This window comes from Gymnoscopelus microlampas (assembly GCF_963454915.1).
Source record: "Gymnoscopelus microlampas genome assembly, chromosome: 2".
NCBI classification, from domain to species: Eukaryota; Metazoa; Chordata; class Actinopteri; order Myctophiformes; family Myctophidae; genus Gymnoscopelus; species Gymnoscopelus microlampas.
The window spans coordinates 8,605,525-8,620,412 of NC_139939.1; the positions used below are offsets into that span (position 1 = coordinate 8,605,525).

Genomic DNA, 14,888 nt, shown 5'->3' on the forward strand with positions numbered 1-14,888 from the left:
AGGGGGCACTCGCCTATTAAGCAGCATGCTTATCGTGTTAATCCCACGAAACGGGAATTGATAAAGAAAGAAATTGATTATTTATTGGGGAATAATTTGGCTATTCCGAGCTCAAGTGCCTGGAGCTCTCCTTGTCTGCTAGTGCCCAAATCCGATGGCAGCATGCGTTTTTGCACGGATTATAGAAAAGTGAATAATGTAACAGTGGCTGATTCTTATCCTCTTCCGCGCATGGAGGATTGCGTCGACCGGGTCGGCGCCGCCAAATTTGTTACTAAATTGGATTTACTCAAAGGCTACTGGCAAGTGCCTTTGACTGAGCGTGCGTCTGATATTTCGGCTTTTGTTACACCCGATGGGTTGTACCAGTACACAGTGATGCCTTTTGGCCTCCGTAACGCGCCGGCTACTTTTCAAAGGTTGATGCGCACAGTTCTGAGCGGAGTAAAAGACTGCGAGGTCTATTTGGATGATGTGGTGGTTTTTTCTAATACATGGGCTGAACATATTCACACGCTAAGGGAGGTTTTTGAAAAGTTACTGGGGGCTAATCTCACAGTGAATGTGGCTAAATGTGAGTTTGCCCGTGCCACGGTAACATATCTTGGAAGGCAGGTGGGACAAGGCAAAGTGCGTGCATTGGACGCAAAGATCAAAGCAATACTTGACTATCCAGTACCTAAAACCAGGCGGGAACTTCGCCGGTTTATTGGTATGAGTAGCTTTTATAGGTCTTATTGCAAAAATTTCGCAGCAGTGGTTGTACCACTGACTAGTATGACTAGTGAGAAGAAGCCTTACGTCTGGTCACCTGCCTGCCAACACTCTTTTGAGTCCTGTAAAGCGCTCCTCTGCAGTGCGCCTGTCCTGGCGGCGCCTGACTTCAGACGTCCATTCAAGCTGGAGGTAGACGCCTGTGACAGCGGTGCGGGTGCTGTGTTGCTGCAGGAGGACGAGCTGGGCATCGACCATCCCGTCTGCTACTACTCGAAGAAGTTCGGTGGGGCTCAGTTGAACTACAGCACAGTGGAAAAGGAGGCTTTGGCCTTGGTTTTAGCTTTGCAGTTTTTTGAAGTGTATGTAGGTTCAAGTCCATTGCCAGTGCTTGTGTATACTGACCATAACCCTTTGGTTTTTCTGAAACAGATGCAGAACTCGAACCAGAGACTAATGAGATGGTCTCTATTGGTACAGGATTTTAATATTGAGATACGCCACAAGAAAGGGCTGGATAATGTCCTTGCAGACGCCCTGTCAAGAGTTTATTGTTAATGTTTTTTTTTTGTGTCTTTTTCCCTATAGATACATTACAGGTGGAGGTCCTTATTGAGTGAACTTCATCTGGGGGAGATGAAGTTCCCTCTTGAGGGGGAGGTGTTACGGTCAGGTGACCTTATGATTATGTATTATTATGATGTATGAGTAATATATTATTGACATGTATGAGGAAGAGGTGACTGACTGCATGTTTCTTCCTTATCATGCAGGAGGTGTCTGTCATGGGTGAGGAGGAGTGAGAGAAGGCTCTAAATCCCACTGTGATTGGCTAGACTCTGCTATAGAGGTGCAATTGGCTAATGGGCTGTGTGCTCCACAGGTGGACTTGATCACCCATCATGTGATGGCTATAAAAGCACTGCAGGCAGCTAATTCATTGAGATGAGACCTTCCCTGTCCTCTCCACCACTGACCCCTCGTTTGTTTGGTTTGTTAAAGTATGGTTTGAGCCCTTAGGAAAGGCTGACTTTGACTTAATGTTTGGATAACCCTTTTGAGTGATTTAACAGTCTTTGTTTTTGTTTCCTTTTCAATTGGCCAGTTAACTTGTTTTTGTTTTCTTTTGTTTTGCTTATTTACCTGCAGCCACAATAGCATATGTTGATATTGTTAAAAGGTAAAAGGTAACCTGTGACTAGACTTTAAGGACATTTTGGACATTTGATGACTTTTTGACCGTGAACTTTGTAATAAATATACATTCTTTTTGCAAACTGGTTTCAAAGAGTCATATATGTTGCACTCACACCACCCCTAGGGTGGGGGTCGTAACAGTCATGTACGACTATAAAAACATATCACTGACAGAGAGCTTGTGATTCAGTGTAATGTTTAATGTTTATATGTTTATCTTTAGGCAACAACTATGAAGTAATCGATGGATCTGGTGCCCTTGAAGATGATGTTAAATGTTTGTGTGATGTACTGTTTAGGTTGTCTGTTAGTTTGTCTGGTTGTCTGTGATGTATTAAGAAATACATCACAATGAGAATGAGAATTGAACAAAAGTCTGTCAACCAAATGAGAGATGTTGAATACACCAACATCTTCATTAAACTGTTCAAATATGACCCACATTCTGTAATGCTGCTACAGTAATTGTTTTGAACTCATGTTTTACTCACAGTACCATCAAGACCTAACTGTTAAACTTATCCAACTTATTCAAATCTGGAATAAGTCTACTAACTGAATGTCGAGGTTAAATCTTGGATAAATGTGAAAGATTTTTTTGTTCAGAAGTATTGGATATACATTTCCCATTATGAACAACAAAGGGTTTATTGGGAGGTAAGATAGAGTAACTTCAAAAGAATTACAATATTTGATTAAGATGGAACCTTTCTCTCAATTAAGTATAATACGGTACTTAATTATGTTTAACTATAGATAATTGGAAGATGACAAAATTGAATGTCATTATAGAAAGCTGGATTGAAGATTATCTGGATTTGGTATCTATGGATAGATACGATAGACCTTATTGTAGAATATCTATGGAGCCAGCAGCATTGCTTCTTCAAGATCTGGGCAGTGACTTGAGTCTGATCATGTCAGTTTTGAACAAACCTTTTATTAATTAGGATGCACATGGCTAATAACATCCAGTCAGAGTCCCTGTTTTTTTCTTATCTCTTATTTGTATTTTTTTGTTTTGTTTGTACTTTTACTTAAAGTACAAACATATGTATGTGATCATTTTCAATGAGCATACATGGTTGCTGGTCCCCAAAACCAGGATGTAATTATATTGTATAATGTATGTTGGTGTATTATATAAGCCTGAATACAATCTGGGAACCCATCGCCAAATAAAAAGGAAAAACAGCGCCCTCTGCTGTTTTTTTACTTATTCACTTTGCTCTGGGAGGAGCTCAACGAAGCACCTGTGCGCAAGGAAACCGGAGTTTTTGGTCTGCCTTCAGCCTTTCACTTCCGGTGGTGCGACTATGTTTTCATTCCCACTAACAATATTTCTCCACGGAACACTAACACCAATTCTCCCAAAGAACATGGATCGTTTTGGTTATAAGCCCACTTGTTTCTATGATAGAGAAATTTAAAATGTTACTAACTTTCCGTGGTCTTGTCGGTTTCGAGGACGCTGTTGTTAAATGAGTTTCGGTTTGTTTCTAGTGGGGAAGGAACGGCACACACGTAAATCCCGCCCAATACATTTAATTGGGTAAAGTGCGGCCTGCTTCCTGATCTGATGCATGCCCACTTGTAACCAATGCGCACGGGCTGTCAACATGGCTACTGACAGATTCAAACGCAGAGCAGAATCTGTTCTTGAGAGATTAGCCTGAATATAGATTATAGAGTTTATTTTATATCCATATTGTGAACCCAGGAGGTGAGATGTAATCATCAGGACACAAGGTGGTTTCCTTCCTTCCCCAAATTATGAAAATGTTTTTGTTATATTGTATGTTCTCAGATGGTGTTAATATGCTTTTGTTTTTTATTATTGCATAAATATGTTTTCAGATGGTTTTGAGATGGACGGAAATGTTTTAGATCTATTGTAAAAAGAAATTCAGATGATTTTAATGTATGAAAATGTATTTGTTTTAGTGTCTCCGACAGGCCGAAAGGCATGGCGAGAGTATTTTTTGCACCCTGTCCGTCTGTCCATGTGTCCGACTGTCCGTGTGTCCGTCCGTGTGTCTGTCCGTCCGTCCGTCCGTCCGTCCGTGTATCTGTCTGTGAACAGCTAATCTCCGGCCCGGCCGCTGCGAAACTGTGCACAGACACTCCCTGGATGCGAATATTTCAGATTGGCCTGTTATAGCGCCACCAGGAAAACACATTTTTGGATATCACTCCTACAGACTTTGTCCAAACCTCACGCAAATCGGTACACATTATCTCTATAGTCATGTGATCAACACTGATCTGTCCGATTTTCCATATTCTATCCTGATTGGCTAAGATTGGCTTCCAAAGTTTGCAGGATTGCAGGTGCATTTTGAACAAAATGCCTCAAATCATCAACGTACCATGAAATTTTGTGCTCACTTTTCCACCAGGCCGAGGAAGAAATACCACCCTTTTCACATTGGCCTGTTATAGCGCCACCAGTAGTTCTAATTTAGCAAAACACATTTTTGGAACAAAATGCCTCAAATCATGAATGCAGTGTCCGATTGAAAGGCCTAAGAAGAAAAGGCACCATTTACACATTGGCCTATTATAGCGCCACCAGGAGGCCACAATAACCTACCTGACCTGGCGGAGACCTGTGCTCAGAGCAGCACTTTTTCTAGTTGTGTTTTAAGAAATGATAACTTTTTTGTTTTATTGTAAAAATGTTTTCAAATGTGCTTAAGATATGAAGCCTGTTGTTGTGTAGCTGCTCACACAACCACAACATTACCATTGTCTGTTGCTTTTATAGCTTTGTATTATTATATTACAGTCAATTTGTAAAAGCAGGGAATTTGTTGAAATCATTATTCCATGTGTCATTTAACCATGAACACTGATCATTACATAAAACATCCGTTTACAGGTAAATGGAATTTTCTACAGGCTAAACAGAAGTTACTTTGGCCTGTAATGTGAGAATAAATGTATATGTTTCTGCTAAACTCTACAGACTTAAAATATGAACTTTGGAAACCGGCGATAATCTCTTCCATCCACTATGCAGGCTGCTCGCCACAGGCACTCGCTCACCTAGCAGCTCACTCAGGTGCACCTCATGCAACTGCAAGGCCTCACTGTGGCAAGCCCTGTCTTGTCTTTTAACCCATTTAGACCGGGAAAGAATCTTTATTTTTTTTTATTTCTTTGGGCTATTAACCCTTGCATTGTGTTACCCACTGGTGGTGTTAGCGGGTCAAATTTGACCCGTGATTTAAATCAGCCCAAAATACAAAAAATAAATTAAAAAAAACATTAATTTATTTCTCCCACCTCATAGCTGACTTGTAATGCATTCATATCGATGTAAACACTTTTAAAAATATTATGTTGAGTTAGGGCTAGGGTTTCATCTTTCAATATATCTCGTTTTCTATTATAAAAATGTTAAAATTCACTCATTAAATTTCCTAACATGAAGGCAATGGATAATGATGTTATGTAGCTATAATAGAATAATTAAGAATAATAATTAGAACACATTTCCTCAAAAAAATATTTAAAAAATACTTGTTTTCGTTTTTTAACTTTAAAAAATGTTATTATTAAAAATAGTGACACTATACTAGTGGTGTTAGGGTAATTTTTGACCCGTATACCATAGAAGGTAAAAAGTCATTTATTTTTCATAAACTCAAACTTTATTTTACTCCTGATAGCAAATGCTAATTGAGGACAAGTCTCTCTCACTCTCAAACATGTTAACATTGAATATTGACAATTTGGGGGGAATTGAGCCACACTTCTCTGCCGCGTCATTTCGGACCCTAAAGGCGGTTACACACCAGCGAATATACGCAAAATTCGGACTCGTTCCGAATAATTAAAAGACGCTTTTTCGCTTCGCTTTTTCGCTCCATGTAAGCTTGCATTGACTTTATAAGGTTTTTTAAAAAAACGTATTATTCGCATGAAAAAAATCGCCCCGGTGTGTAAGGACCTTAACACCACAAGTGTCTTCGTTCCAATGAAGTGTAAAGGGTACTTTTTACCTATTTTAACTTGAAAACTGGTCAAAAATGACCCTAACACAATGGAAGGGTTAAAGAATAGCAGATATACAAGCTTGTAGCGCGGCATGAGCTTGTAGATCTGCTATTTTTGAAAAATCACGACATTTTTGCAAATCTTTGAATATATATAATATATTTTTAAAGCAGCAAACATTTTTAACCCAAATATTTGCTTCATGTGTGTGTGTGTGTGTGTGTGTGTGTGTGTGTGTGTGTGTGTGTGTGTGTGTGTGTGTGTGTGTGTGTGTGTGTGTGTGTGTGTCAGATTTCTGAAAAAACGTACAGTATGTTATAATATCAGTGGTTCTCAAACTTTTTCATGTCAAGGACCCCCAAAATTATATGTATTTGGCCGCGGACACCCATCTCAAAATATGTTGTTCCAGGGACCCCCCCCAGAAGCAAAGATTTGAGTTAAAAATATTCACTTTAAAATATATATTCAAAGATTTGCACAAAGAAATACATGATTTTTCAAAAATAGCCAAAGAAATCTTAAAATGACAGAGATGCGTCCCCGGATTGAATGGGTTAAGACATGTAAAAAGTCATGCATGTAAAACCATCCTTTATTCACTTGAATTCACGTGAAACAAAACAAAACATCAGCGCTCTCCCTGACCCCGGCCCATCCAATCTATTGATAACCGTATCATTGCAATTGAAATCATCTCTTCCATCTACCACGGTTTGTCAACTCAGGTGCACCTCATGAGCCTCAAGGCCTTGCCGTCGCCACGCCCGCCTTGTTTTGAAGTGATGTACAAATACATGTATGTAAAACCATTCTTTATTTAGTTGAGAGTGATTTCCATATAGCAATACATTATTTGCCCTGATCCCCCCTATGTTTTTGTTGTTGTTGCAAAAATAGCCAATATACAAGCTCACATCGTGTGACGCACTGTGAACTCGTAGATATTTTCACAAGAAGGGGTAGAGGAGGACATGGTACCGTACGATCAGCTGGGGTAGCGTTTTATCTTTTTTTATACACCAGTGTCTTTTTGAGATTCTGAATTCTTAGCCCCCCTCCCCCTCCCTGAAGTTTTGACAGTAGTTTAAAAAAATATTAGTCATTTGTACCATTACTGTATTTTGTGAAATAAACAGCTTTATTATTTACACATTTCACAGATAGTAATATTAAAGGTAGGGTAAGTGATTTGCGTTGGTTAAAAAAATTGTTAAATAGCTCTATATTCTGATAGTACTCATTGCTATAAAGTGTTTGTTCAGCATTAGGAGTCTACTTGTATCTCCAGCTCTTTATAAAACAGAAACTGCTTTTTCGTTTCAGTTTCAGTTTCATTTCCAATTTTATCCAACCAGGACAGAGAACTCAATCAGGATACAGATTAAACAAGTGAAATTGGAAGTGATGACACTAAGAAATGAGCATGCAAAATTGGAACTGGAACACTATACAAATTAAGCTTAAAATGGGTACTTTCTCCTGATTGGCTGGGATTTTGACACCTACCGAAAAATGTATTTTCTGTTTATTAAAGAGCTGGAGAGACGGGGAGACTCCTGTTACTGAACAAACACTCTATAGCAATGATTACTATCAGAATATAGTATTTTAACCTTTTAACAAAATACTTTTTGTTTTAACCAAAAAATATCACTTACCCTACCTTTAAGTATTGAAATTGAATTATTTATGTGGACTTAAAATTATTGTTTTATTTGTTTGATGGCCTTCCTGCCCTGGAATTTGGCCTTTGTGCCCTCAAAATATTTACATCACCAAAAGCCAAGTGGCCGTGCCCATAATATGATGAAATTCCAGGCCTGATATGATGATTATATCATCATATCATAGATATGATGATGTAGCATTATTCTAGCATTATTCTAATGAAAACTGCTGTTTTGTATCAGGGTTTAGATGATAATGTTTGAGAAATACTATATTGAGATATCAGGCCATGTGAGGGAAAATATAATTTACTGGAGGTTCGGGCCGCTACGAGGCCCTCACACCTACGTTGCACCGCCGATCCGACCGATATGTCTGAGTCATAGTGTCAGGGGCTTTGTCAGAGCACCTGTTGTACCCGTCTATCTGTGTCCCTTCTGTGCCCATACTGTACAGGTATATGGAGATCTCTTTATCTGTCTGTCTACCTGTCTCCCTTTTATGTCCATGTATGGAGATCCCTGATGTCATCAGTATATGCCCATAATATTGGCATGTCCATATATGGGCATATCGGTTCGATCAGCGGTTCTGGACAACTGGATATCTATTTTGCCTATTGACATATTGGTCGGATTCTGGAAACCACAACGCTCTACCACCTGAGCCACTGCAGTTATTGTTAACTGAGCCATTCATTGTTTATAGTCATAGTCCATAGTTCAGAATACCACAGACCACCAGCATACAGGTACCATGCATGCATATGGGGAAAATGTAATGTTTATAAATTTTGACCAAACGAAAAACTGTGCTTTTTACTCTCCGCAGGAGAGTATTGTTTTCACTTTCTAAATATGACACACCGATTGGTCAAGCCTCACGTGACACGTGACAATACGGTGAAATACTGTATAAATACATGGCGTCACTTTGACAGTGTCTCTGCCACTGTCAAAGTGAGGTAAGACAGGAACCATCACAAAATGGCTGCATGGCTGATACATAATTGGCAGATAGGACAGATAGGACACTTATATAGACAGGAGGGATATGACACTTACACAGACGGATAGGACACTTACAGTACACAGACAGGACGGATAGGACACTTATACAGACAGGACGGATAGGACACTTATACAGACAGGACGGATAGGACACTTATACAGACAGGACGGATATAACACTTACACAGACAGGACGGATAGGACACTTACATAGACAGGAGGGATATGACACTTACACAGACAGGACGGATAGGACACTTACAGTATACAGACAGGACGGATAGGACACTTACAGTATACAGACAGGACGGATAGGACACTTATACAGACAGGAGGGATAGGACACTTACACAGACAGGAGGGATAGGACACTTACATAGACAGGACGGATAGGACACTTATACAGACAAGACGGATAGGACACTTATACAGACGGATAGGACACTTATACAGACAGGACGGATCGGACACTTATACAGACAGGATGGATAGGACAGTTAGAACATAAGAATTAGAACATTCCCAACATTCCCAACACAAGTCTGGTAAGAGTGAGGTAAGACAGGAACAATCACGAAATGGTTGAGAAATGGCGGATACTGTAACAATTGGATAGGACACTTACACAGACAGGACGGATAGGACACTTACACAGACAGGACGGATAGGACACTTACATAGACAGGACGGATAGGACACTTATACAGACAGGAGGGATAGGACACTTATACAGACAGGACGGATAGGACACTTATACAGATAGAACATTCCCAACATTCCCAACAGCGGAGAGTTGTGCTCCGAGGAGCACTTTTTCTAGTTTATTTTGGGTTGATGTAGATTAGTTTTAGAGGAGGACAGTCCTACTGGACTTGTCTGTATCATTAACAGCTTTAAACGTGCTTCAACTGATGAAGACCACTTGAAAATATAGACATGCATGACATCAGTCACAGGCACAATATAACAGTTAAGTATAACTGGTAAGTAAGTATGGAGCTTGAACAAAACATTACAATAATTTAACACACTTCTTTACCACATACACCTGTGATGTGACAATAAAGCTGATTCTGAACCAAGTGGTTAATATGTGACTTGTTGCTGATAACAATATCTTACACTCGGGGTTACAGTCTAACCGATGGAACACAAACACACCTAGTAAAAGAAAAAGAAAAAATAAGGAATTAAGTCATTTAGATCATATCTACAGTAAATCAGCCAGACGGAAGTCAAAGGTCGTTTAAAGACGCAGTGCCACAATTTGGGTGTTTCTTACTGTTCTGTGTCTATGGAGTTGATTCACAGGCGGACTCACAGACGGACAAGTGGACAGGAGTGAAAATATAACGTCTGGCTAACTGGTAATGTCAGTATGCACTTGTGTATTCTATTGCGATTTGTACAACATTGGACAATGTTTTGCTTTAGTGGTTATTTTATATTGTACAGTATAAGTTCCTTTTTCCAGAACTAGTGGGGGGTTGGCTAATTCAGCTTCCTGCATTTATTATTTATTTCACACATCAAATAGAGTAGTACTGCGCTGAATACCAGTGCATACACGTTAAATAAAGTATTTATGTCTGAATACCAGCACCCACAAGTCAAATGGACCCTTACAGATCTGTAATTCTGAGAGTGTACAAATGGAACCAAATGAACCCTTACAGCTGTGTAACTCAGAGAGTGTACAAATGGAACCGAATGAACAATTACATGTCCATATGGTTCCATTTGCACGCTTTAAGAGTTCAATTAACACTGAGGACAATACAGTGTAGATTGGGGTCCTAGAGATTAAAAACAATTATATCAAATGGTGGTCCGTGGCCTAATGTATGGGGGTCATTGAACTGCAGAACGTTGAGAATCACTGAGTAAGAGTAATACGTAAGAGTAAATGATGATTATCACATGTTAACCTATAATATCATTACATTGATCTGAAAGCCTTGCATTAGAGCAGGGGTCTTCAAAGTTCCCCTTAGAATAGGGATTCAAGGGTTCAAGTGGCAAGTGTAAAAACAAATATTCTATCACACAAAGATTTGGCGGACCCCTTGTAGTAACTCTGAGGACCCCCTAGGGGTCCCGGACCCCCTGTTGAAAACCCCTGCATTAGAGAACTGGAGGAGGAGATGGAGGCCAAGGTTGAGAAGCAGAGGGATGACCACTCCAGGGAGCAGGAGGAGATCAGTGAGAGTCTGGAGGAGGAGGAGGAGGAGGAGGAGGAGGAGGCTGGTGGAGCCACCGCTGCTCAGATGGACATGAACAACCAGCAGGTAGAATGCATGTGTACGATCCTGAAGAAAAAACTAAACAAATCACACACTCCTATAGTAACAAATTGGGGAGGGAAAATGACAGGGGTACAAAAGTGATGCATTGGGAATGGGCTAGAGCTTCAAATAACACCCGAAACAATGGCCCCTAACCCTAAAACCTAACCCTAACCCTTTAGTGTATGCGGTCTAACTTAGGTTGGACGCCCCTGCCATTCACAGTCCCCAGTGAATATGCCTCACAATATTCACTGGTACTATCTTGTTATTGCTTTTAACCATCTTGGTGCACTGTATGTTTATCTTTTATGAGGCCGCCATCTGGTGGCCAAAGGAATAAACAATAGATTTTTTTTATTGGAGGCAGTTTTTAGGAACAACTGATATAGGCCATTGCAACAGAGCATTTAACTTGCCTTTTTAAACACCTCCCACTAACACTAGCCCTAAGGTTAGTGGGGAACATAGAACCCGGGGAACATAGAACCTGGGGAACATAGGGATGACTCAGCTGGAACAGCAAGCTCAGTGGCGTAGTCACTTTGAGAGCTTAGTCTGCAACCCTAATTGAATCTAGCCTTGGGTGTGCCTTTTGTTCCCCACTCCAAAGCACGTCGCAACAAATGGCTGTTTTTGATTACTGTGAGGTTAGGTTTATGCATCATTTTTTGTGAGGTTTTGGTTAGGGTTTGGGTTAGGGGTGGGCATAGTTTCGCCAACATGTGACGTCGCACTGGGTCATGTCAAATGTTGACATTAAAGGGCTACTGATAGAGCTGCAAAATGTGCCATTTTGGGAGTGAGAACGGGTAGCAATGAAGGTTTTTGGTGTAAGTGAAGTACATTCAATAACTACATTTGTTTTACTTGTATTCTCAGCATGTACAAATGGACTCTCCCCCCAGCAGTCTCGCGTCCCTGTGTCCGTGTGGTCTGGGTATGTCCACCACTCCATGTGGACACTGCAACACCTGTATCAAGGTTAAAGAATCAAATCAGCAGAAAACACCTTCTGACACAAACCAAGAACCTGCTAAACCAGATAAAGAGAAAACTGCCAACAAAAACCAAGAACCTGCTGAACCTTCCCTAACCCAAATCCTAACTGTACTTGGTGTAATCCTAGCCATAATCCTAGCCTCAACCCTTTATCCGTCCAGCACTGAGTCAGATCACAAGTTACATCAATTTGGACCTCTGATGAAGGAATATGAAGGAAAGATGGCTGAGCTGGTAAAGACAGAGGCTGCGGTTCAGCAGAAGATCCAGGAGAGACGACTGAAGATTCAGGAGGTCAAACACTCAGTAGAACTCAACAAGAAAGATGCAGACACAGTGATAGCAGACAGTGTGCAGGTCTTCACTGCTCTGATCAGCTGTATTGAGAGAAGCCAGGCTGAGGTCATTGATGGGATTGAAGAGAAGCAGAAAACAACAAAGAAACAGGCTGAAGGCTTCATTAATGAGCTGCAACAGGAAATCACTGAATTAACAAAGAGAAGCTCTGAGCTGAAGCAGCTCTCACACATTGAAGACCACCTCCAACTAGTCCTCCTCCTCCAGAGCGTCCCAGCCATCAACACCCTTCCACCCACCAAGGACTGGACAAAGGTCAATGTCCATCAGTCTTCATATGTGGAGACTGTGAGGACAGCCGTGGCTCAGCTGGAGAAGACAGTCAGTCAAGAGATGGAGAAGCTGCGTGATGCTGAGCTACGGAAGATCCAGCAATATGCAGTGGATGTAACTCTGGACCCTGAGACAGCAAATCCCTTTCTCATCCTGTCTGAGGATGGAAAACAAGTGAGTTGCGGAAACATAATGAAGAATCTCCCAGACAACAAAGAGAGATTCTCTCACTGTGTCGATGTCTTAGGAAAACAAAGCTTCTCCTCAGGAAGGTTTTACTATGAGGTTCAGGTTAAAGGGAAGACTAAGTGGAGTTTAGGAGTGGCCAGAGAGTCCATCAACAGGAAGGGAACAATCACACTGAGTCCCAAGAACGGTTACTGGACTATATGGTTGAGGAATGGAAATGAGTACGAGGCTCTTGCTGGCCCGGTTGTCCTCCTCTCTGTAAGAGAGGAGCTCCAGACAGTGGGAGTGTTTGTGAATTATGAGGAGGGTCTGGTCTCCTTTTATGATGTGGGGGCCAGAGTTCATCTCTACTCTTTCACTGGCTGCACCTTCACTGAGAAACTCTATCCATTCTTCAGTCCTGAGCCTAATGCTGGTGGTACAAACTCTGCTCCACTGATCATCTCTCCTGTTAGTTTGGCCTAAATTTGGTATCGCAATAATATTTTCTTATCTTTCTTTTTAAATGTTTTTCTTATTTACTTTTTGAGTTTTTATGACACCACAGATCATATCAGGAATAGCATACTCACGTACACAAAATAAACGCCATACACAAAAAGGGAAAAACAAAACAAACAAAAAACATATTTTTAATGTAGGCCTACTGTATAAAATGTGTTCTGTACAGAACTGTACAGAGTGTGTGTGTGTGTGTGTGTGTGTGTGTGTGTGTGTGTGTGTGTGTGTGTGTGTGTGTGTGTGTGTGTGTGTGTGTGTGTGTGTGTGTGTGTGTGTGTGTGTGTGTGTGTGTGTGTGTGCCTAGGCTAAGTCGTTGCTGTTGGGTGGAAACCTTGTATGTCCAAAACATTTCCTATATTTTAATTATTTAAAAAAAACATTTTTAAATTGTGAGTAGACAGTAGATCTACAAGCTCACAACAAGGTGACTGGCACAGTGATATGCTTGTGGTTCAAGAACGTAGGGCTACAAAATAAAAGTCTATCTTTGAAAAAGTCGTTGTCATGGTTAATCATTTACCAACCATTTACCAACTATTGTAGCCTATATCTAAGCTAAAACTGAATTTCTGGTTATTTGAAGAGGTTCTTCAACCCTCTCCAGCTGTCTATCAATCCCCCCCCCCCCACCACGTATTTGCCAGGCCTTACTCAAGGCATCCTGTGTCTGCGCCTGGTCTTCATAAAAGAAGGGGGGGAGCACAGGAAAAAGCACAGTTCAATACAAGGTCAGCTAAGAGGATTTAAAACTCAAGAAAGCCCAAGGCTTGAAGTTGTTTCCGTTGGGGTCCTATCTACTGATAGTATCCTTCACATTTCCTAAAAAAAGAATCCTGATGGTAATTATCAATGTTGCAGATGAGCACAATGTCAATTAACCTACAAATGTCACACATTTAAAACAGTTTAACATTTTCATCAAATCAGTCAGTAGAAACTCTATTTTATAGTATCATAAAGATTTTTAAATGATCTACCTTCTCCTGAAATAATATCCTGTATGTCAGAATAGAATATAGAATAGATTTTATTAAGTGGAATGCATTCAGTTATCTCTGCTTTGTGAATAGACACAATAAGCTAAAACCTTTTATCATTATCAGTGGTGTAAAGTAAATAAGTACATTTACTCAAGTACTGTACTTAAGTACAATTTGGAGGTACTTTTACTTTACTGGAGTATTTCCTATTTTCAATACTTTTACTTCTACTCCACTACATCTCAGAGGCAAATATTATACTTTTACTCCACTACAATTATTTGAAAACTTTAGTTACTTTACTTTGCAGATATAAATTATTATATAATAAAACACACATTAACCACTTCAGCCCTATTTTTACATACTGTAGGCTATTTAATTGAAAATAGCAGATCTACAAGCTCACAACGCGTCGCGTCACAACGTGTTGTGAGCTTGTAGATCTGCTATTTTCAAACATTTTTGTACTTTTACTTTTGGTACTTTAGGTGTATTTTGATGCCAGTACGTTTGTACTTTTATTATTTTACTCAAGTTGAACATAGGCCTTTTACTTGTAACAGATCTACTTCTACATTGTGGTATTGGTACTTTAAAAAAAAGAAAATGTAAAAAATGTCAGTACTTTTTCCACCACACTGCACTTCATCTAGAACTCAGTAAAGACAGCTGAGCAACATGTGACCTCTACTGGTAACACTATT

At 40.2% G+C, this 14,888-nt stretch overlaps 1 protein-coding gene across 1 annotated transcript; it reads left to right on the forward strand.

Moving 5' to 3' along the window:
- Positions 1 to 777: 777 nt before the first annotated feature.
- Positions 778 to 13,165, forward strand: LOC311053826 (uncharacterized protein; the record flags this gene model as incomplete). The annotated part of the gene is made up of 6 exons (XM_084069520.1): positions 778 to 1,050; positions 1,147 to 1,188; positions 1,303 to 1,382; positions 10,723 to 10,882; positions 11,791 to 11,819; positions 12,259 to 13,165. The coding sequence occupies 6 exons, from the start codon at positions 778 to 780 to the stop codon at positions 13,163 to 13,165; spliced, it is 1,491 nt and encodes a 496-aa protein (XP_083925646.1).
- Positions 13,166 to 14,888: the final 1,723 nt, after the last annotated feature.